General features: G+C 45.3%; 1 protein-coding gene across 1 annotated transcript in view; it reads left to right on the forward strand.

Annotated features, from left to right (window-relative positions):
• Window positions 1–22759, forward strand: part of LOC139265107 (ubiquitin carboxyl-terminal hydrolase 12) — a 77568-nt gene that overhangs the window by 34488 nt on the left and 20321 nt on the right. The window contains exons 3-4 of the mRNA XM_070882012.1: window positions 3340–3553; window positions 10726–10952. Of these exons, the coding sequence (XP_070738113.1) occupies window positions 3340–3553; window positions 10726–10952 (441 nt within the window). The remainder of the gene's footprint in view (window positions 1–3339; window positions 3554–10725; window positions 10953–22759) is intronic.

Consider the following 22759-nt stretch of genomic DNA (forward strand, 5'->3'; position numbering starts at 1 on the left):
GACGTGGCTCCAGGATGATCAGGGCTGGGAACTCAACATCCAGGGGTATTCAACATTCAGGAAGGATAGAATAAAAGGAAAAGGAGGTGGGGTAGCATTGCTGGTTAAAGAGGAGATTAATGCAATAGTTAGGAAAGACATTAGCTTGGATGATGTGGAATCTATATGGGTAGAGCTGCAGAACACCAAAGGGCAAAAAACTTTAGTGGGAGTTGTTGGGGAGGGCATCAAACAGGAAATTAGGGGTGCATGCAATAAAGGTGCAGCAGTTATAATGGGTGACTTTATTATGCACATAGATTGGGCTAGCCAAACTGGAAGCAATATGGTGGAGGAGGATTTCCTGGAGTGCATAAGGGATGGTTTTCTAGACCAATATGTCGAGGAACCAACTAGGGGGGAGGCCATCTTAGACTGGGTGTTGTGTAATGAGAGAGGACTAATTAACAATCTCATTGTGCGAGGCCCCTTGGGGAAGAGTGACCATAATATGGTGGAATTCTGCATTAGGATGGAGAATGAAACAGTTAATTCAGAGACCATGGTCCAGAACTTAAAGAAGGGTAACTTTGAAGGTATGAGTCGTGAATTGGCTAGGATAGATTGGCAAATGATACTTAAGGGGTTGACTGTGGATGGGCAATGGCAGACATTTGGAGACCGCATGGATGAACTACAACAATTGTACATTCCTGTCTGGCGTAAAAATAAAAAAGGGAAGGTGGCTCAACCGTGGCTATCAAGGGAAATCAGGGATAGTATTAAAGCCAAGGAAGTGGCATACAAATTGGCCAGAAATAGCAGCGAACCTGGGGACGGGGAGAAATTTAGAACTCAGCAGAGGAGGACAAAGGGTTTGATTAGGGCAGGGAAAATGGAGTTCGAGAAGAAGCTTGCAGGGAACATTAAGGCGGATTGCAAAAGTTTCTATAGGTATGTAAAGAGAAAAAGGTTAGTAAAGACAAACGTAGGTCCCCTGCAGTCAGAATCAGGGGAAGTCATAACGGGGAACAAAGAAATGGCAGACCAATTGAACAAGTACTTTGGTTCAGTATTCACTAAGGAGGACACAAACAACCTTCCGGATATAAAAGGGGTCAGAGGGTCTAGTAAGGAGGAGGAACTGAGGGAAATCTTTATTAGTCGGGAAATTGTGTTGGGGAAATTGATGGGATTGAAGGCCGATAAATCCCCAGGGCCTGATGGACTGCATCCCAGAGTACTTAAGGAGGTGGCCTTGGAAATAGCGGATGCATTGACAGTCATTTTCCAACATTCCATTGACTCTGGATCAGTTCCTATCGAGTGGAGGGTAGCCAATGTAACCCCACTTTTTAAAAAAGGAGGGAGAAAGAAAACAGGGAATTATAGACCGGTCAGCCTGACCTCAGTAGTGGGTAAAATGATGGCATCAATTATTAAGGATGTCATAGCAGCGCATTTGGAAAATGGTGACATGATGGGTCCAAGTCAGCATGGATTTGTGAAAGGGAAATCATGCTTGACAAATCTTCTGGAATTTTTTGAGGATGTTTCCAGTAAAGTGGACAAGGGAGAACCAGTTGATGTGGTATATTTGGACTTTCAGAAGGCTTTCGACAAGGTCCCACACAAAAGATTAATGTACAAAGTTAAAGCACATGGGATTGGGGGTAGTGTGCTGATGTGGATTGAGAACTGGTTGTCAGACAGGAAGCAAAGAGTAGGAGTAAATGGGTACTTTTCAGAATGGCAGGCAGTGACTAGTGGGGTACCACAAGGTTCTGTGCTGGGGCCCCAGCTGTTTACATTGTACATTAATGATTTAGACGAGGGGATTAAATGTAGTATCTCCAAATTTGCGGATGACACTAAGTTGGGTGGCAGTGTGAGCTGCGCGGAGGATGCTATGAGGCTGCAGAGTGACTTGGATAGGTTAGGTGAGTGGGCAAATGCATGGCAGATGAAGTATAATGTGGATAAATGTGAGGTTATCCACTTTGGTGGTAAAAACAGAGAGACAGACTATTATCTGAATGGTGACAGATTAGGAAAAGGGAAGGTGCAACGAGACCTGGGTGTCATGGTACATCAGTCATTGAAGGTTGGCATGCAGGTACAGCAGGCGGTTATGAAAGCAAATGGCATGTTGGCCTTCATAGCGAGGGGATTTGAGTACAGGGGCAGGGAGGTGTTGCTACAGTTGTACAGGGCCTTGGTGAGGCCACACCTGGAGTATTGTGTACAGTTTTGGTCTCCTAACTTGAGGAAGGACATTCTTGCTATTGAGGGAGTGCAGCGAAGATTCACCAGACTGATTCCCAGGATGGTGGGACTGACCTATCAAGAAAGACTGGATCAACTGGGCTTGTATTCACTGGAGTTCAGAAGAATGAGAGGGGACCTCATAGAAACGTTTAAAATTCTGATGGGTTTAGACAGGTTAGATGCAGGAAGAATGTTCCCAATGTTGGGGAAGTCCAGAACCAGGGGTCACAGTCTAAGGATAAGGGCTAAGCCATTTAGGACCGAGATGAGGAGAAACTTCTTCACCCAGAGAGTGGTGAACCTGTGGAATTCTCTACCACAGAAAGTAGTTGAGGCCAATTCACTAAATATATTCAAAAGGGAGTTAGATGAAGTCCTTACTACTAGGGGGATCAAGGGGTATGGCGAGAAAGCAGGAAGGGGGTACTGAAGTTTCATCCTGCACCTAGTTTCTATGTTTCTATGTAAACCCCTTGTAAGAATGTAGTAATCTGCCAACCTTCCTGGGGCAATATGCTAGAAAGCAGGAATCAAATCCTGGAGAACTTGTCCAAATTAAGACAGAATGAGTATATAATTTACTCTTCTTGCATTGATCCTACTTGTTTGAATCCATGTAGCCCATAGGAGAGTGTCAACTCATGACCTATGTGCCCTGGATGCAAGAGATAGCTTTTCAAACTAGCCATTTATAGCCACAGGAGATCTTGAAACAGTCAAAAGTCATAATAGGTACAATTCCAGTGTAATAACACACTTTAAAAAAAATACTTAATTTTTTTAATGTAGACTACTAAAGCTCATTCAGAATGATATCCCAGTATTGTTTGCCATACCTTGTTTTAAAATTCAAACTGATGACTTTAGTTAAAGATGTTAATCTCGATATTTTGGTTGGTTTAAAAACATATATTTTTGTTTAAACAGCAAATTATGCTGATCTCTTTCGGACCCTACTGATCTTGAGTTCAGTAGTATGAACTAGTTGAATTAATATATCCTGAAAAAGTCACTAACTCATTAGCAATAAGAAGGATGGACATTATTTCATATTCCTTACTGTGCATCTTTGACTTTTTTTTATCTTGTTAGTTCGGCAATACTTGTTATTGCAATTCCGTTTTACAAGCACTTTACTTCTGTCGGCCATTTCGGGAAAAGGTTCTGGCTTACAAGGTGCAGCCCAGAAAGAAGGAAAGTCTGCTCACGTGCCTATCTGACCTCTTTAATAGTATCGCAACACAGAAAAAGAAAGTTGGTGTGATACCACCCAAGAAATTCATATCAAGATTAAGAAAAGAAAATGGTAAAGTGGACATTTTCTACTATTTGTGTTTTTAAAACCTATGTTCCAACCAATGTTCCCTCTCATTTTTATTTTAGGTATGTGTTCTCTTTAAGGTTGCTGCGCCGTATCTTTTCCAGCGTTACAGCCGGTGAGCGGCCAGCACGGGACCTCCTGATCGCCATGTGGCCGCTCAGTTTAGGGGGAAACATCGGTTGCAATTAAATGTTTACTTTGTTACAGGCTAATTTAAAATTAAACCCATGTTAAGTTGGTGAATTTTGAGAGTACAGTGCAAATACTGAACTTCAAATTTTGAATTTGGACTGGATAGTGATCAGGAGTAGCAATCCTGGTTTGTTTTGCATAGGATTAAACAGGATTACATAGGATATGCAGCACAGAAACAGGTCATTAGGCCCAACCAGTCCATGCTGGCGTTTATGCTCCACTCGAGTCTCCTCTCATCTAACTCTATCTGCATAACCTTCTATTCCTTTCTCCCTCATGTGCTTTTCTAACTTCCCCTTAACTACATCTATACTATTCACTTCAACCACTCCCTGTGGCAGCGAGTTCCACATTCTCACCACTTTCTGGATAAAAAAGTTTCTTCTGAATTCCCCATTTGATTTCTTGCTGACTATCTTATATCGATGACCTCTAGTTTTGCTCTACCCCACAAGTGGAAACACTCTGTGTCTACTCTATCAAAACCTTTCATAATTTTAATCCTTTCCTGATGGGTATACTCTTGCATTTCTGGTATCATCCTTGTAAATCTTTCTTGCATCTAACTCCAGTGCCTTTATATCCTTTTTATAATATGGCGATCAGAATTCTGCACATTACTCCCAAGTGTGGTCTGAACAAAGATCGCTACAAGTTTAGCATAACTTCTCTACTTTTCAATTCTGTCCCTCTAGAAATAAATCCTAGTGCTTGGTTTGCCTTTTTATGACCTTATTGACATGCGCTGCTACTTTTAGTGATTTGTCTATTCGTACTCCCGAGATCCTCTTGCTCTTCTACTCCATTTAGATTTTCATTTTTCAAATAATATGTGACCTCCCTCTTTATTTTTCTTACCAAAATGAAATTTATTTGCCGATTATATGTCCATTCTGGAAAGTTTATTAATGTGTTGTAATTTGTTGCAGTCCTCCTCAGTATTGACTATCCCTTCCCAATTTGGTGTCAGCCGCAAATTTAAAATTGTATTTTGATTCCAAAGTCTAATTTTTACTGCCTTGAGACCAATCGTACAGGCTCAAAATTGGCCAGAAGTTGCCCCTTTTTTTTTTGGAGCAACTTAATTTTGTGGAGTATCTTTAAAAATCCCCATTTTGCACATTCAATTTGTGCCAGTGGAAGTGAGTTCGTTAGGATTTTTTTTATTTTAGTTTTTTTTTCAAAAGGGAGTGTTACCAGCCTCTTTTGCCAGTTTTGGCCATTTCGGTCACTTTGGTCAGCTAATAATTACCCCAAATCTACTTAGGCCAGCATATGTGGCCACTTGAGAAAACCCTTGCGGTGAGTTAAGAAGTCAGCACAGGTAGGTACATCGGAGGCCACTCGGCCTGAATAGGGGCGGGAAGGGAAGCGGAGAGGACCTTGCACCAAGACTTACAAAGCACTAAACAAAGCACAAGTAATAAGCATTCAAGAAAAAATAAAAACATTCAAGAAGAAATCAAAAATAAAACTAAATCCTACTAAAACTAAATCTCAAAACTTGGCCTGGGAAGGCAGCGGGCCGACGGGTGCGGGAGGCCACTTGGCCGGGGATAGGGGCGGGACAACAATGCACCGGGAGGCCACTCGGCCAGGGATAGGGGCGGGAGTGATTGAAGTGTCGACATTGGAGAACACACAGGCTGCATGAAGCAAACTCACAGACCGGCTGGTGGTGAGGAGGACGAGGAGGAGGAGGAGGAGGACCACCGTTTGGGTGTGGTTCATATACACACCTCTGGGGGAGAGAGAGACACACACAACTGCGAACCTCTGCTGTGCTGTCTTACCTACCATTTTTACCTTCTTTGACCTTCATTGAAAGTTTAACGTTAACTTTAACTATGGAGACAATAATAATGCCACACCTTTTGCGAGTGTTGTGCATTATTGTGTTACGTAGGATACAATTGATTAGAGCTCATCACATCAAGAACATCAGAGCCTGTAGGCTGCTGGGCAGGAGGCCTCACTCACCTTGGCAATTTTGAGTCAGGCGTACGTACCTACACCTGAGTGATGCAGATTGTGTCAAAAGGCTGCGTTTTCGCAGCGAAGTTGTCTCTGAGATCTGTAAGTTGCTGAGACCAGACTTCCAGCCGAGAAGCGGCAGGTGGACTGCTTTGTCTGTTGAAGTGAAGGTTACAGCTACACTTTCCTTCTATGCTTCAGGATCGTCTCAAGCTTACAACTGGAGATGTGTGCGCCATCTCTCAACATGGAATGCATGTCTCCATTCGCTAGGTCATGGCTGCACTGTATGCGCGGAGGGATGACTTCTTCCAGTTCCCAATGACTGCCCAAGTAATCCATGACAGGGCTGTGGGGTTCTCGAGGATTGCTGGCTTCCCAAAGGTACAGGGCTGCATTGATTGTACCCACATTGCCTTGCGAGCACCTGTAGAGGATGCCGAGCTGTTCAGGAATAGAAAAGGCTTCCACTCAAGTAATGTGCAGCTCGTGTGTGACAGCATGCATCGCATCATGTCAGTTGATGCAAGATAACCTGGCAGCATCCATGATGTGTTCATCCTACGTGACAGCGTTATATCTGACATGTTTGAGCAGCAGCCAGAAGGGCAGAGCTGGCTACTGGGAAACAAAGGGGTACGGCCTCACCACCTGGCTCATGACGCCCCTACGCATAACTCGGACGGAAGATGATCATTAATACAACATGGACATTACGACACGCAGCATCATAGAGAGGACAGTTGGCATCTTGAAACAGCGTTTCCGATGCCTGGACCATTCCGGAGGCTACTTGCAATATTCCCCTGAGATTGTCGGTCAGTTCACTATTGTGTGCTGCATGCTGCATAACTTAGTCATCATGAGGCAGCAGCAGTTGATAGTGGAAGAAGACGACCCACCTGTGGTGAGAGTGGCTGATAATGATGTGGAAGATGCAGGTGACGAGCAGGAGGAGGAGGAGGGGGATGATGCCGAGGATGAGGAAACCATGCAAGTGCCTGAGGCCGGAGCACGATGTCGGAGGAGGGTGGGCCATCGTGTTCCTTTAATGATTGCTCGAGCCTTGCGCCAGCAGCTCATCCGTGAACGCTTTACTGATGCCTGAGGGCTCGGCAACCACTATTCCACATGGACATTTTTTTTTTTGGAGTTCTTAAATGTTGTGTTGTGTCAGTGGAACATGATTCAGTTTTAACGTAAAATATATTTTATTCAAAAGTTTACAATGTACTTTAGTGTAATAAAATAATTCTTGTATCAAACTTTACTTTTAATATGACTTAAGATCACTTAAAAACTTTACCATCACTTATAAAGTTATAAATTATAAATAACTTACAAAAAACTTTCAATTTAAAAACAGTTACAACAGTAACAATAACAACAGCAGCAGCAGCAAAGAAAGGCTGCACCCATCTCTCATCCCCATCTCGGTGAATGTGCACTTCTTCATGGGGGAGCGGGCGGGGAAGGTGTTAATGTGGCGTGTCCGGCTTGGGTCTCCTCAGACGAGTGTGGGGATTGCAGTGGGAGTGGCAGTTGATTCTGTCAATGGCGCATGGCCTGGGTGTGTTCCCTTATTGCAGCAGCTAACTCACACACGCCCTCCCCGATGGCCTGTGTTGTCCTTTTCACGACCTCTGACATTCCCTCCCTCATGGACACTATTCCCTCACTGATGTTTCCGGAAATCGTTCCCATTTCCTGTGCGATTACTGTTACTTCTCCCGACAGTCCTGTAACCTCATCACCTACCCCGATGGTGTCCACAAGTGATCGGGTAAGGTCAATGCTCTCCACACTCAATGCCATGATCTGAACTACATCTGTTGCATCTTGCATCTCAGGAGAGCATGGTCGATTTCTCCTTACCCTCACCCTGGGTCTGCCTCGCGGCAGCCCCACCCCCCCGCCAGTAGGTGGCGCAGGCTCCGATGGTGCGACCCTGGGTGTTCCATTCTGCATTCCACCAGCACTGGGAGGCTGAGACGGTGGGGCCCTGGGTGTTCCATGCTGCATCCCACCACCCTCTGGGACCCTCAACCTCGGATGCTGTGAAACCATGGAATGTCACATCAGAACTTAAACCACTAATCATGGACTGGCTGAAACCGAGGAATGTCACACCAGAACTCATGGAAGGGTTTGCCAACGCGAAGTCCATTAACGTGGCCTCATCCATATTCAGGACAACATTGTCCCTTTCATCCATCTCCATCCCCTTCCCCCCCCCCCCCCCCCCCCCCCCCCAAAGTTGGTCTGCAGGGTTAGACTCGTTCGCGTCTGAATCTTTTTCTGGATCTTCACGATTGGCATCAGGTTCTGCAAAATATAACAGAACAGTCAAATGGTTAGCAGCACATGAGGGGGCAGGATGGGTGGCATGAGTAGGCTCAGATAGCAGGCCAGGCTGCAGGTTGATTTGAACGGCCATGATGAATTTTCAGGACTTGCCCTCTCCCTCACGTGTGGGCCCAGCTTGTGCAGTACTGATTGGTTTTCTCCAGGTAGGACCCATCAAAGCAGCGACCCTCTCTTCCAAGGGTGTCGGTGCAGATTTGACGGGCCTCCTCCTGTTCGAGTTCTTTCCCTTTTGTTGTGGGACAATTTCTTCTGCAAAGATGGTAATGCAACTTTTTAGAGAGGGTGTCCTTCTGCTGGGTGGGACATATACAGCTGATCACATTTACAATTGCAATTGCATTGAATAAATTAAAATATTACTTATACTAGCTACTTGACCAAGGTCCTGCCATTTTTTTTTTACACTGACTTCCAGATCTCTGGGTGTTCACCACAGCGCAGTAATCTTCTGCAACTTGGTTCCAGCGTTTCTTAATTTCTTTGGTGGCACTTTTGTGCGACCTCTGTTGCTGGTATCCAGCACCTGCCATATGTTTTCAATTACATTCGTCGTTCTTGATGCACCTTGTTGCATTGCTGTATTGACACTCTCAGCACTTTTCTAATGCTCTTTTTCTAACACACAGTCCTTATTTTGCATACAGCAATGATTTTCAGAAATACAGCACTCTTTCTGGAACTTTTGCAGGCATGCAGCACTATTTACACACAACAGTCACTGCTTCTGGATTCCAGCAGCTGAGTTTGTTCCACGGCACTCCTTCTGGCACCAAAACTCAAACAGCTACGTATTCCTTTAAAGATGGCCGATTGCCAAATTTCTGCGCTATTGTGCATGCGCGGACATCGCGACCCAACTCCAATGTGCATGTGCAGACGTCCCGGCACTGTTTTCAGAGCAGGAACCCAACTCGACTGGCCACGCTGCGCAACGACCGAGGAGAGGCCGGACAGCGGCCAAAGTGGGGAGCGATTTTAAAAATTTTATTTCCCCCCCCCCCCCCTCCCCCCTCCCCGGAGCATTGTTCAACACAGAAAAGCGACGCATCTCCGGTGAGTGCGCTGAAAAAAGGGGTGGGCCAATTTTGAGCCCGTAGTGTCTTTATATAGTGGAGAGCTTAATCTGCCTTTTTAATTTTGAAATTTCTCTAATTTTTTAGAATGTTGAGGCAGGTTTTGAAAATATAATGTAATCTACTTTAATTTTGCATGCATTCCATAATAGTGATTGCCAATTAGAATGGATGGAAAGGGGATTGCTAATAAGACAGAAGTTGGTTTAAAAAGAGCTTTCCAAAGGCTGCACTTGGAAATATAAGCAGCCCAACTTACCTTGTTTGAGTGGATGGATAAACCTACTACTTTTTCCTGGGTCTTGTGAACTTTGCTGATTCTGGTTCTCTTGTTGCCCATGTGTAGCACCATTTGAAAAAGTTAATGAGACAGTGGCAATGCAATTTAAATCCAAGTGACAGAGTTCCTCAATTTACTTAGTGAGGCTTTCTGCCTTGTGTGGCACAACATAAGAACATAAGAAATAGGAGCAGGAGTAGGCCATATGGCCCCTTGAGCCTGCTCCGCCATTTAATATGATCTTGGCTGATCCGATCATGGACTCAGCTCCACTTTCCTGCCCGCTCCCCATAACCCCTTATTCCCTTATTGGTTAAGAAACTGTCTATCTCGGTCTTAAATTTATTCAATGTCCCGGCTTCCACAGCTCTCGGAGGCAGCGAATTCCACAGATTTACAAACCTCTGAGAAAAGAAATTTCTCCTCATCTCAGTTTTAAATGGACGGCCTCTTAATCTAGTCTCCCCCATCAGTGGAAACATTCTCTCTGCATCCACCTTATCAAGCCCCCTTATAATCTTATACGTTTCGATAAGATCACCTCTCAATCTTTTGAATTCCAATGAGTAGAGGCCCAACCTACTCAACCTTTCTTCATAAGTCAACCCCCTCATCTCCGGAATTAACCTCGTGAACCTTCTCTGAACTGCCTCCAAAGCAAGTATATCCTTTCATAAATATGGAAACCAAAACTGCACGCAGTATTCCAGGTGTGGCCTCACCAATACCCTGTATAACTGTAGCAAGACTTCCCTGCTTTTATACTCCATCCCCTTTGCAATAAAGGCCAAGATTCCATTGGCCTTCTTGATCACTTGCTGTACTTGCATACTAACCTTTTGTGTTTCATACACAAGTACCCCTAGGTCCCTCTGTAGTGCAGCACTTTGCAATCTTTCTCCATTTATATAATAACTTGCTCTTTGATTTTTTTTCTCCCAAAGTGCATGACCTCACACTTTCCAACATTAAACTCCATCTCCCAAATTTTTGCCCACTCACTTAACCTGTCTATGTCCTTTTGTAGATATTGTTTCTTCCTCACACATTGCTTTTCCTCCTATCTTTGTATCGTCAGCAACACCATATGATTGCTGGCTTTGAAGAACTCTGTACAAAAACCCTTTTTAGGGAAAAAGTGTAACTTTTTCTTACCTATGCTGAAATGGCAAATTCTTGGAATGTTATTGGGTAAATTATGCGCTAATCAAAATGTAGTCTGTACTGATTAATAATGTCACTGACAACTCTTTTTTTGGTACATCCAGAATTGTTTGATAATTATATGCAGCAAGATGCACACGAGTTCCTGAACTACCTTTTAAACACGATTGCTGATCTATTACAAGAGGAAAAGAAACAGGAGAAGCAGAATGGCAGGCTACAGAACGGCAATATTGAAAGTGACGAAAGCGAGAAAACGGAACCGACCTGGGTGCACGAAATATTTCAAGGAACACTAACAAATGAAACGAGGTGTCTTAACTGTGAAACTGTGAGTTTCAAAGGAAAGTGTTGAAATCTATAAGTTAGTGTGTACTGCATTTGTTAACAGTGCTGAGGAAGGAGGGCCTTTTATACATTGTTATAGAAAATTCAATAATTGTGTTGGTTCTTTGTGCCAAATCTGCCCCAGTTTTTCTGGGCATTTGCAACTTTATCATCTGGCTGGGGCTTTCCATAATGCCAGGGAGGGTCTGTAGAACAATGCTTTAGTGAAAGTAGCCAGAGATAAGATGGGCAATCCATCACCTGTGCCACAGATGGGACTTCATCAGAGGCACCCAGTGGAGCCCCTTTTATGGAAGATTTCAGTGTCTGCAACAGTACCGAAACAGAGTTGTTTACGTTCCAGGGTTGTTTCCATCGCCGCTTTAGCCACCAGAGGCTGCCTTTTAAAATAAACAGGATATAACCCATTGAGTGCTATGTTTACATTGGGGATTTTGTTCTGATTAAAGCTTAGTTTTTCACATTACCAGAATAACCCCTCCTAATTATAATATTCCGATGAAAAAATATTTAAGGATAAAAAGCAGACTGGAAACTGTAAGCCTATGAGTTGGATTTTGAAAGTAGGGAATTTGTTTGAAAGCATTATATGTGATGTGATATATGATCACTTGAAAAGTTTATTGGTTTAGGAAATGTAAGTCCTAACTCACTAAGTTGATTGAGTTCTTTGTGGAAGTGACCAGACTATGAAAGTAAACTAGCACAAAATATAAAAACAGATAGCAAGAGTTTCTATAGGTATATAGAAAGGAAAAGAGTGGCTAAAGTAAATGTTGGTCCTTTAGAGGATGAGACCAGGGAATTAGTAATGGGGAACATGGAGATGGCAGAAACTGAACAAATAATTTTGTATCAGTCTTTATCGTAGAGGGCACTAACAATATTCCAACAGTGGATAGTCAAGGGACTATAAAGGGGGAGGAACTTAACACAATCACTAAGGAGGTGGTACTCAGTAAGATAATGGGACTAAAGGCAGCTAAATACCCTGGACTTGATGGCTTGCATCCTAGGATCTTAAGAGAAGTAGCGGCAGGGGATAGTGAATGCACTGGTTGTAATTTACCAAAATTCCCTAATTCTGGGGAGGACCCAACAGATTGGAAAACTGCAAATGTAATGCTCCTATTTAAAAGAAGGAGGCAGACAAAAAGCAGGAAACTATAGACCAATTAGCCTAACATCTGTGGTTGGGAAAATGTTGGAGTCCATTATTAAAGAAGCAGTAACAGGACATTTGGAAAAGCATAATTACATCAGGCAGAGTCAGCATGGATTTATGAAGGGGAAGTCACGTTTGACACATTTGTTGGAATTCTTTGAGGATGTAACGAACAGTGTGGATAAAGGGGAACCCGTGGATGTGGTGTATTTGGACTTCCAGAAGGCATTTGACAAGGTGCCACATAAAAGGTTACTGCACAAAATAAAAGTTCATGGGGTTGGGGGTAATATATTAGTATGGATAGAGAATTGGCTAACTAACAGAAAACAGAGAGTCGGGATAAATGGTTCATTCTCGGGTTAGCAATCAGTAACTAGTGGGGTGCTGCAGGGATCAGTGCTGGGACCCCAACTATTTACAATCTATATTAACGACTTGGAACAAGGGACCGAGTGTAACGTAGCCAAGTTTGCTGACGGAACAAAGCAATGTATGAGGAGGACACACAAAATCTGCAAAAGGACATATACAGGCTAAGTGAGTGGGCAAACATTTGGCAGATGGAGTATAATGTTGGAAAGTGTGAGGTCATGCACTTTGGCAGAAAAAAATCAAAGAGCAAGTTATTATTTAAATGGAGAGAAATTGCAAAGTGCTGCAGTACAGCTGGACCTGGGGGTACTTGTGCATGAAACATAAAAGGTTAGTATGCAGGTACAGCAAGTGATCAGGAAGGCCAATGGACCAGGGTATTGGTGAGGCCACACCTGGAATACTGCATGCAGTTTTGGCTTCCATATTTACGAAAGGATATACTTGCATTGGAGGCAGTTCAGAGAAGATTCACTAGGTTGATTCCAGAGATGAGAGGGTTGACCTATGAGGAAAGGTTGAGTAGGTTGGGCCTCTACCCATTGGACTTCAGAAGATTGAGAGGTGATCTTATTGAAACGTATAAGATTATGAGGGGGCTTGACCAGGTGGATGCAGAGAATATGTTTCTACTGATGGGGGAGACTAGAACTAGAGGCCATAATCTTAGAATAAGGGGCTGCTCATTTAAAACTGAGATGAGGTGAAATTTCTTTTCACAGAGGGTTGTAAATCTGTGGAATTTGCTGCCTCAGAGATCTGTGGAAGCTGGGACTTCGAATAAATTTAAGACAGAGATAGACAATTTCTTAACCGATAAGGGGCTATGGGGAGCGGGCACGGAAGTAGACCTGATTCCATGATCGGATCAGCCAAGATTGTATTAAATGGCGGAGCAGGCTCTAGGGACAGTATGGCCTAACCTTGCTTCTATTTCTTATGTTCTTGTGTTCCTATGAATCATTATCACAGGCAGTCCCTCTGAATCGAGGAAGACTTGCTTCCACTCTTGACATGAGTTCTTGGGTGGCTGTACAGTCCAATACGAGAACCAGAGTCTTTGTCAGAGGTGGGGCAGATAGTCGTTGAGGGAAGGGGTGGGTGGGACTGGTTTGCTGCACGGTCTTTCCGCTGCCTGTGCTTGATTTCTGCGCGCTCTTGGCGACGAGCCTCGAGGTGCTCAGCGCCCTTCCGGATGCGCTTCCTTCGTTTGGGGCAGTCTTTGGCCAGGGTCTCCCAGGTGTCAGTGGGGATGTTGCACTTTATCAAGGAGGCTTTGAGGGTGTCCTTGTAACATTTCCGCTGCCCACCGTTGGCTCGTTTGCCGTGAAGGAGTTCCGAGAAGAAGCGCTTGCTTTGGGAATCTCGTGTCTAATATGCGAACTAATATGTCCTTACTATACAGTATAAATGCACACAAGGCCCATACTTAAGAGAAGGTCACTCTGTGACCAGTAACCTTTATTCGCCAGCACTGAAGTGGAGAAGATGGGTGGAGCTTCTCCTTTTACACCTGAAAGTCCAGGTTAGGAGTGTCTCCCACAAGTTTACCACCTAGTGGTCAGTGTTCTCACGGTGCACAACTTAGGTCAGTTTATACATGAGTTACAATGACAGTAGAATACATGACATCACCTCAACCCCAAAGTCTTATTGGGATCACAGGTTAAGTCTCTCTAGTGGTTTACGCTCCCTTGTAGAGCGCCTGAGTTGGGGCTCCGGTTGTTGGGCGCTGGCCTGAGTGTCTGCTGTTTGTGGTGCCTCAGGCCTGTCTGGACTGCCCACAGTGACTGGGCTCTCCTCCACTTGGTTCCGGTGTTCGGTTACCTGTGGTGGAATGAACTCAACATCGTGTTCTTCCTCTGCTTCTTCTATGGGGTTGCTGAACCTCCTTTTTGTTTGATCCACGTGTTTGCGGCAGATTTGTCCATTGGTAAGTTTAACTACCAGAATTCTATTCCCCTCTTTGGCAATCACAGTGCCTGGGAGCCATTTGGGCCCTGCAGCGTAGTTGAGGACAAAGACAGGGTCATTGACATCAATACATCGCGCCCTCACATTCCTATCATGGTAGTCACATTGTGACTGATGCCTGGTCTCAACAATTTCTTTCATGGTGGGGTGTATAAGGGATAACCTGGTTTTGAGCGTCCTTTTTATTAGCAGCTCTGCAGGTGGAACCCCTGTGAGCGAGTGTGGTCTGGATCTATTGGCCAACAGGAGGCGTGGTAAGCGGCTTTGTAGGGAACGCCCTTGGATTCTGAGCGTCCCCTGTTTGATTATCTGCACTGCTCATTCCACCTGGCCATTTGAGGCCGGCTTGAACGGTGCCGTTCTGACATGGTTGATACCATTTCCTGCCATGAGGTCCTAGAATTCAATGCTTGTAAAGCACGGGCCATTGTCACTGACCAAGATGTCCGGTAGACCATGGGCGGCGAACATTGCCTATAGAATTTCTACAGTGGCAGAGGATGTGCTTGAATTGAGAATGTCACACTCGATCCATTTGGAGTAAGCGTTTACTACAACCAAAACATTTTTCCCATGAAAGGACCTGCGTAGTCCACATAGATGTGTGACCATGGCTTGGCGGACCAGGACCAGGGGTCAAGGAGGGGCCTCCCTGGGCGCATTGCCCAGCTGGGCACACGTGTTGCACCTGCGAACACAAAGTTCCAGGTCTGCATCTATCCCTGGCTACCAAACGTGTGACCTGGCAATTGGCTTCATGACAATGCCTAAGTGCTCATTGTGGAGTTCTCGGATGAATGCCTCTCTGCCCATCTGGGGCATGACTACTCGATTTCCCCATAGTAGGCAATCGGCCTGAATCGAGAGTTCATCCCTGCGCCTGTGAAATGGTTTAAATTCCTCAGGGCATGCCCCGTACGTGGCTGCCCAGTCCCCATTCAGGACACATTTCTTGACTAAAGACAATAGCGGGTCTCTATTTGTCCAGACTTTGATCTCACGGGCTGTCATGGGTGAGCCTTCGCTTTCAAAAGCTTCAACAGCCATGACCATCTCAGCAGCATGCTCGGTTGCCCCCTCGGTGGTGGCTAATAGGAGCCTGCTGAGTGCATCAGCGCAGTTTTCAGTGCCGAATTGTATAGTCATAGGCGGCTAACGTGAGTGCCCACCTCTGTATGCAGGCCGACGCATTTGCATTTATGGCCTTGTTGTGGGCCAAAAGGGACGTTAGGGGTTTGTGATCTGTCTCCAGCTCAAATTTCCTGCCAAATAGGTACTGGTGCATTTTTTTTTACTGCATATACACATGCAAGCGCTTCCTTTTCTACCATCCCGTAGCCCCTTTCTGCCTGGGACAGACTTCTGGAGGCATAAGCTACCGGTTGTAACTGACCCTTGGATTTCACATGCTGCAACACACACCCGACCCCATAGGACGACGCATCGCATGTTAACACAAGTTTCTTACATGGGTCATATAGCGTTAACAGATTGTTGGAGCATTACAAATTGCGTGCTCTGTCAAAAGCCCTTTCCTGGCTGTCCCCCCAGACCCATTCGCGACCTTTGCGTAGGAGCACGTGTAGCGGCTCTAACAGAGTGCTCAATTTGGGAAGAAAGTTACCAAAATAGTTCAGGAACCCCAGGAACGAACGCAGCTTCGTCGTGTTACGGGATCTGAGTGCTCTCTGGATCGCTTCCATTTTGGACGCAGTAGGTCTGATCCCGTCTGCTGCTACCCTCATCCCCAGGAATTCTACCTGTGGAGCTAGGAAGACACACTTTGCCTTTTTCAGTCGCAGGCCTACCCGGTCCAGTCTGCAGAGTACCTCCTCCAGGTTGTGGAGGTGCTCTTCAGTATCGCAACCAGTGATGAGGATGTCGTCTTGAAAAACCACCGTCCTTGGCATCGACTTGAGGAGACTTTCCATGTTTCGTTGAAAGATCGCAGCGGCCGAGCGAATCCCGACCGGACATCTGTTGTACTCGAACAACCCCTTGTGTGTCGTGATGGTGGTCAGCTTCATCGAGTCACTCACCAGCTCCTGGGTCATGTAAGCTGAGGTCAGATCCAATTTTGAAAAAAGTTCACCACCGGATAGCGCCACTCTCGGTAGCGGGTACTGGTCTTGGAGTGACACCCAATTGATGATGGCTTTGTAATCACCACATATCCTGACCGACCCATCCGCCTTGAGCACTGGCACAATCGGGCTCGCCCAGTCACTGAATTCGACTGGCGAGATGATGCCTTCCCTCAGCAGGCAGTCCAATTTGCCTTTTATCTTTTCCCGCATCACATACGGCATCGTTCTGGCCTTGTGGTGTACTGGCCTGGCGTCCGGTTTATGTGAATCACTACCTTGGTCCCCATGAAAGTGCCAATGCCAGGTTGAAATAGTGAGTCCAGGACCTGTGAGCATGATATTCGCTCCACAGAAGAAATTGCATTGACATCGCCTCATTTCCAGTTCGTGACAGCAAGCCAACTCCTCCCCAGTAGTGCGGGACAATCCAGAGTAGCAACCTGTTCTCTGAATCTTTGTGGGTCATGTCATGGCTACTGTGGCGCTACCTAGCATCGGAATGATCTCCTTTCTATATGTCCGTAACTGTGCGTCAATCGGCAATAATTTTGGCCTCCTGGCCTTGGATGCCAACAACTTGTCGAACTGTATGATACTCATCAGACTGGCTGGCCCCTGTGTCCAGCTCCATTGATACTGGGATGCCATTGAGGAGCACTTTCATCACTATCGGTGACGTCCTGGTGTATGAACTGTATATGTGCTCCACATGAACTCGCTGAACTTCAGCTTCCAGCGATTTCCCCCAGTGTTCATTTGGCCTCATAGGGCTTACATTGGGCCCGTCCTCCTCGTACATCAACCTGGCTGCAGGCTTCCTGCACATACGCGCCAAGTGACCGCTGACGTTGCAGTCTCTACAGGTATATTGCTGATACCTGCAAGCTCTGGCTGTGTATTTGCCTCCACACCTCCAACATGAGCCGTTGTTGGAAACAAAAGGTCCATTACCAGTCGATCGTCTCTGACTGTCTCTGAAACTGTCCTTAAACGCACAATTGACAGGTGTTGATGGCCCCATTACTGGCAGCATTGTCCCTTGCGATGGATGAATCGCCATTCAGCTAGCCATTGTCTCTGATGAATTCCCCCTTTGGGTTCGACTACATGCTTGGGCATGTCCGATTGCTCCTGTCTGCCTGGAGAACTGTGTGCCGCATTAACAATGTTGACTCCCTGTCCATTTGCTGCATTTAAACCAAGATTTTTGTCAAACATCATTCTGGTCTCTTCCTCCCCTGAGATGAATGTCTGGGCCATCAAAGCCGCCGTTTCCAGGGTCAAGTCTTTGGTCTCAATCAGTTGCCTGAAAACCCCAGCGTGCCCGATGCCCTCAATTTAAAAAAAAGTCTCGTAGCATCTCCGCTCTGCATGCATCTGGGAATTTGCATAGGCTCGCCAGTCGCTGGAGGTCTGCCACGAAGTCTGGAACGCTTTGCCCTTCTCACCACCGGTTCGTGTAAAACCGGTGTCTTGCCATGTGCATGTTGCTCACCAGTTTAAAGTGTTCCCCGATCAACTTACTGAGCTCTCCAAAAGTCTTGTCCGCCGGCTTCTCTGGTGCTAGAAGGCCCTTCATCAGGGAGTACGTCCTGGATCCACAAACTGTCAGGAGATGAGCCCCGCGTTTGTCGGCCGAATCCTGTCCCAACCATTCCTTGGTGACCGAAACTTTGCTATAGTCTCTCAATAAAATCGTCCCAATCATCACCGACACAGTACCTCTCGTCTGTGCTGCTAGTGGCCATGCTCGCGTGGTTTAAATCCCAGTTTCTCGTTGCCAATGATATGTCTTTACTATAAATGCACACGAGGCCCATACTTAAGAGAAGGTCACTCTGTGACCAGTAACCTTTATTCGCCAGCACTGAGGTGGAGAAGATGGGTGGAGCTTCTCCTTTTATACCTGAAAGTCCAGGTTAGGAGTGTCTCCCACAAGTTCACCATCTAGTGGCCAATGTTCTCACAGTGTACAACTTGGGTCAGTTTATACATGGGTTACAATGACAGTAGAATACATGACACGAACTATATGGCCTGCCCAGTGAAGCTGATCAAGTGTGGTTAGTGCTTCGATGCAGGGGATGTTGGCCTGGTCAAGGACGCTAATGTTTGTGCATCTGTCCTCTCGGGATTTGTAGGATCTTGCGGAGACATCGTTGGTGTTATTTCTCTTGCGACTCTAGGTGTTTACTGTACATGGCCCATGTATCTGAGCCAAAAAGAAGGGCGGATATTAGTACAGCCCTGTAGACTATGAGCTTGGTGGCAGTTTTGAGGGCCTGGTCTTCAAACACTCTTTTCCTCAGGCAGCTGAAGGCTGCACTGGAGGCGGTGTTGGACCTCGTCGTCAATGCTTGCTCTTGTTGATAGGAGGCTCCTGAGATATGGGAAGTGGTCCACGTTGTCCAGGGCCGCGCCGTGGATCTTGATGACTGAATAGTGGATGAAAGTTAACGGTAAATGCTGGAGACACTCAATAGGTCAAGCAGCATCAGTGGAAAAAACAGACAGGATATTTTGGGTAGTGTCCCATCATCAGAAGTGGAAGATCCCATAGATGAACAGCATTTCGAAAGGAGTAGAACTAGGCGGGTGGGGGAGAAGAGGGAGGGAGGGGAAGCATAACCACAGAGGGAAATAAATAGAATGACTTGTAACATGCTTAAGTGGAGAATAGGAGGTGGTCAAGTGGTAGAAGTGATGTGTATGAGACAACAGCAGACATAATGAAAGAAATCAAATAAATAAAATACATTTATGAGAGACAGAGTATGAATAGCTCAAGGGGTGGGAGTAGAGAAGTAGAAAGGGAAGCATGAAAAACTGGCAACGCACAGAGCTGGCTCCAGTGGCCCAGGTGCCTGGCAGAAGAAGAAAGTAAGTCGACGTTTTTTTATCGTGTTTGATCATTTCATAGAATCTTACAGCACAGAAGGAGGCTATTTGGACTCCTAAATCAGACCTCCTAAATTCATTTGATCTTTTTATTGAGAACTGCCAGCGTGACATTGTTGTAAGTGCTACACTACCCTCACTCACTCTTTCTTTCCCTCTGAATTTGCAATGCACCATTCTCTCAGATCCAATCCTAACATAGTTTTTAAACTCGCTGACAAAGAAGGGCTGTATGGCAGAAGAAACTCTCTTATTGAGGCTGAATACCTCTCTCCAGTCCTTTTATCTTCCCCAGACCATGCCCCTACTACTGAACATTAAGTCATAATTTCCCAGACAGACTGTTACTGATATCATCATGGCCTCCACCTTGTAGTTCCCCCAACCCCACATAGCCCACTTTTGTGGCCTCCCTGTTGCCTCCTCAAGATCCACAAATGGGACTGTCCAAATAGACCAATCCTTTCAGCCTGCTGTTGTCCCAACTCCAATTTTCTCCCCATGTCCAGTCCCTACCATCCTAAATCTGCAACTCTTTTGATGCTGTCCATCCACCCCGATCCTCTTCCATTGGCCTAATATTCTCACATTGAACTATTTTTCTTTTACCTCCACTCACTTCTTCCAGATAAAACATGTTATAATTGGAACCTGCATAGGTTCTAGCTGTGCCTCTTTGTAAGCTAAGTTGAACACACTTGACCAGTCCTACTCTGGTCCCCTCACTGCTCTCTTCTTCCATAGTTGAATGTGTCAGTGCTGCCTCCAGCTTGCCCTGCTCTCAAGAATTTAATTCATTTTGCTTTAAATATCCACCTCCCATACCTTTCCATGGTCCATTCCAGACGCATCCCTTCCTCAACTTCCCTGTCTCTCTATATCTCTGGGCATAGAAACATAGAAAATAGGTGCAGGAGTAGGCCACTCGGCTTTTCGAGTATATCTAACGGACTGGTCTCAACAACTTTCTGTGGTAGAGAATTCCCCAAGTTCACAATTCTCGGATTGAAGAAGTTTCTCCTCATCTCAATCCTAAATGGCTTACCCCTTATGCTTAGACTGTGACCCCTGGTTCTGGACTTCCCCAACATCGGGGACATTCTTCCTGCATCTAACCTGTTCAATCCCGTCAGAATATTACATGTTTCTATGATTCTTCATAAATTCCTCTCATTCTTCTAAATTCCAGTGAATATAAGCCTAGTCGATCCAGTCTTTCTTCATATGTTAGTCCTGCCATCCCGGGAGTCAGTCTGATGAACCTTCGCTGCACTCCCTCAATAGCAAGGATGTCCTTCCTCACATTAGGAGACCAAAATCGTACACAATATTCAAGGTGTGGCCTCACCAAAGCCCTGTACAACTGCAGTAAGACCTCCCTGCTCCTATACTCAAATCCTCTCGCTATGAAGGCCAACATGCCATTTGCTGCCTTCACCGCCTGCTGTAACTTCATGCCAACTTTCAATGACTGATGTACCATGACACCAAGGTCTCGTTGCACCTCCCCTTTTCCTAATCTGTCACCATTCAGATAATCTGCCTTCCTGTTTTTGCCACCAAAGTGGATAACCTCACATTTATCTACATTATACTGCATCTGCCATGCATTTGCCTACTCACCTAACCTGTCTAAGTCACCCTGCGGCCTCTTAGCATCCTTCTCACAGCTCAGACTGCCACCCAGCTTAGTGTCATCTGCAAACTTGGAGATATTACATTCAATTCCTTCGTCTAAATCATCAATGTATATTGTAAATAGCTGGGGGCCCCAGCACTGAACCTTGCGGTACCCTACTAGTCACTGCCTGCCATTCTGAAAAGGACCCGTTTATTCCTACTCTGCTTCCTGTCTGCCAACCAGTTCTCTATCCACGTCAATACATTACCCCCAATACCATGTGCTTTCATTTTGCATACAAATCTCTTGTATGGGGCCTTGTCAAAAGCCTTTTTAAAGTCCAAATACACCACATCCACTGGTTCCCTTGTTCACTCTACTCGTTACATCCTCAAAAAAATTCTAGAAGATTTGTCGAGCATGATTTTTCTTTCATAAATCCATGCTGACTTGGACCGATCTGTCACTGCTTTCCAAATGCACTGCTATTAAATCTTTAATAATTGATTCCAACATTTTCCCCACTACCAATGTCAGGCTAACCGGTCTATAATTCCCTGTTTTCTCTCTCCCTCCTTTTTTAAAAAGTGGGGTTACATTAGCTACCCTCAAATCCATAGGAACTGATCCAAAGTCTATAAAATGTTGGAAAATGACCACCAATGCATCCACTATTTCTAGGGCCAGTTGCTTAAGTACTCTGGGATGCAGACTATCAGGCCCTGGAGATTTATCGGCCTTCAATCCCATCAATTTCCCTAACACAATTTCCTGACTAATAAGGATTTCCTTCAGTTCCTCCCTCTCGCTAGACCCTCGGTCCCCCAGTATTTCCGGAAGGTTATTTGTGTCTTAGTGAAGACAGAACCAAAGTATTTGTTCAATTGGTCTGCTATTTCCTTGTTCCAGTCCTCAGGTTTGGTGCTTTTTCTGGCCAATTTATATGCCTCTTCCTTGGATTTAACACTATCCCTAATTTCCCTTGTTAGCCACGGTTGAGCCACCTTCCCTGTTTTATTTTTATGCCAGAAAGGGATGTACAATTGTTGAAGTTCATCCATGTGATCTTTAAATGTCTGCCATTGCCTATTCACCGTCAACCCTTTAAGTATCATTCGCCAGTCTATCCTAGCCAATTCAAGTCCCGTACCATCGAAGTTACCTTTCTTTAAGTTCAGGACCCTAGTCTCTGAATTAACTGTGTCACTCTGCATCTTAATGAAGAATTCTACCATATTGTGGTCACTCTTCTCCGAGGGGCCTCGCACAACAAGATTGCTAATTAATCCTCTCTCATTACACAACACCCAGTCCAGGATGGCCAGCTCTCTAGTTGGTTCCTCAACATATTTGTCTCGAAAACCATCCCTTATACACTCCAGGAAATCCTCCTCCACCATATTGCTACCAGTTTGGTTAGCCCAATCTATATGTAGATTAAAGTCACCCATGATAACAGCTGTACCTTTATTGCACGCATCCCTGATTTCCTGTTTGATGCTACCTTCAACCTCACTACTACTGTTTGGTGGTCTGTATACAACTCCCACTTGCATTTTCTGCCCTTTGGTGTTCCGCAGCTCTACCCATACAGATTCCACATCAGCCAAGCTCATGTCCTTTCTGTCTATCCCTCCTGAATATTGAATACCCCTGGATGTTGAGTTCCC

The sequence above is a fragment of the Pristiophorus japonicus genome, chromosome 6 (assembly GCF_044704955.1).
Source record: "Pristiophorus japonicus isolate sPriJap1 chromosome 6, sPriJap1.hap1, whole genome shotgun sequence".
NCBI lineage: Eukaryota > Metazoa > Chordata > Chondrichthyes > Pristiophoridae > Pristiophorus > Pristiophorus japonicus.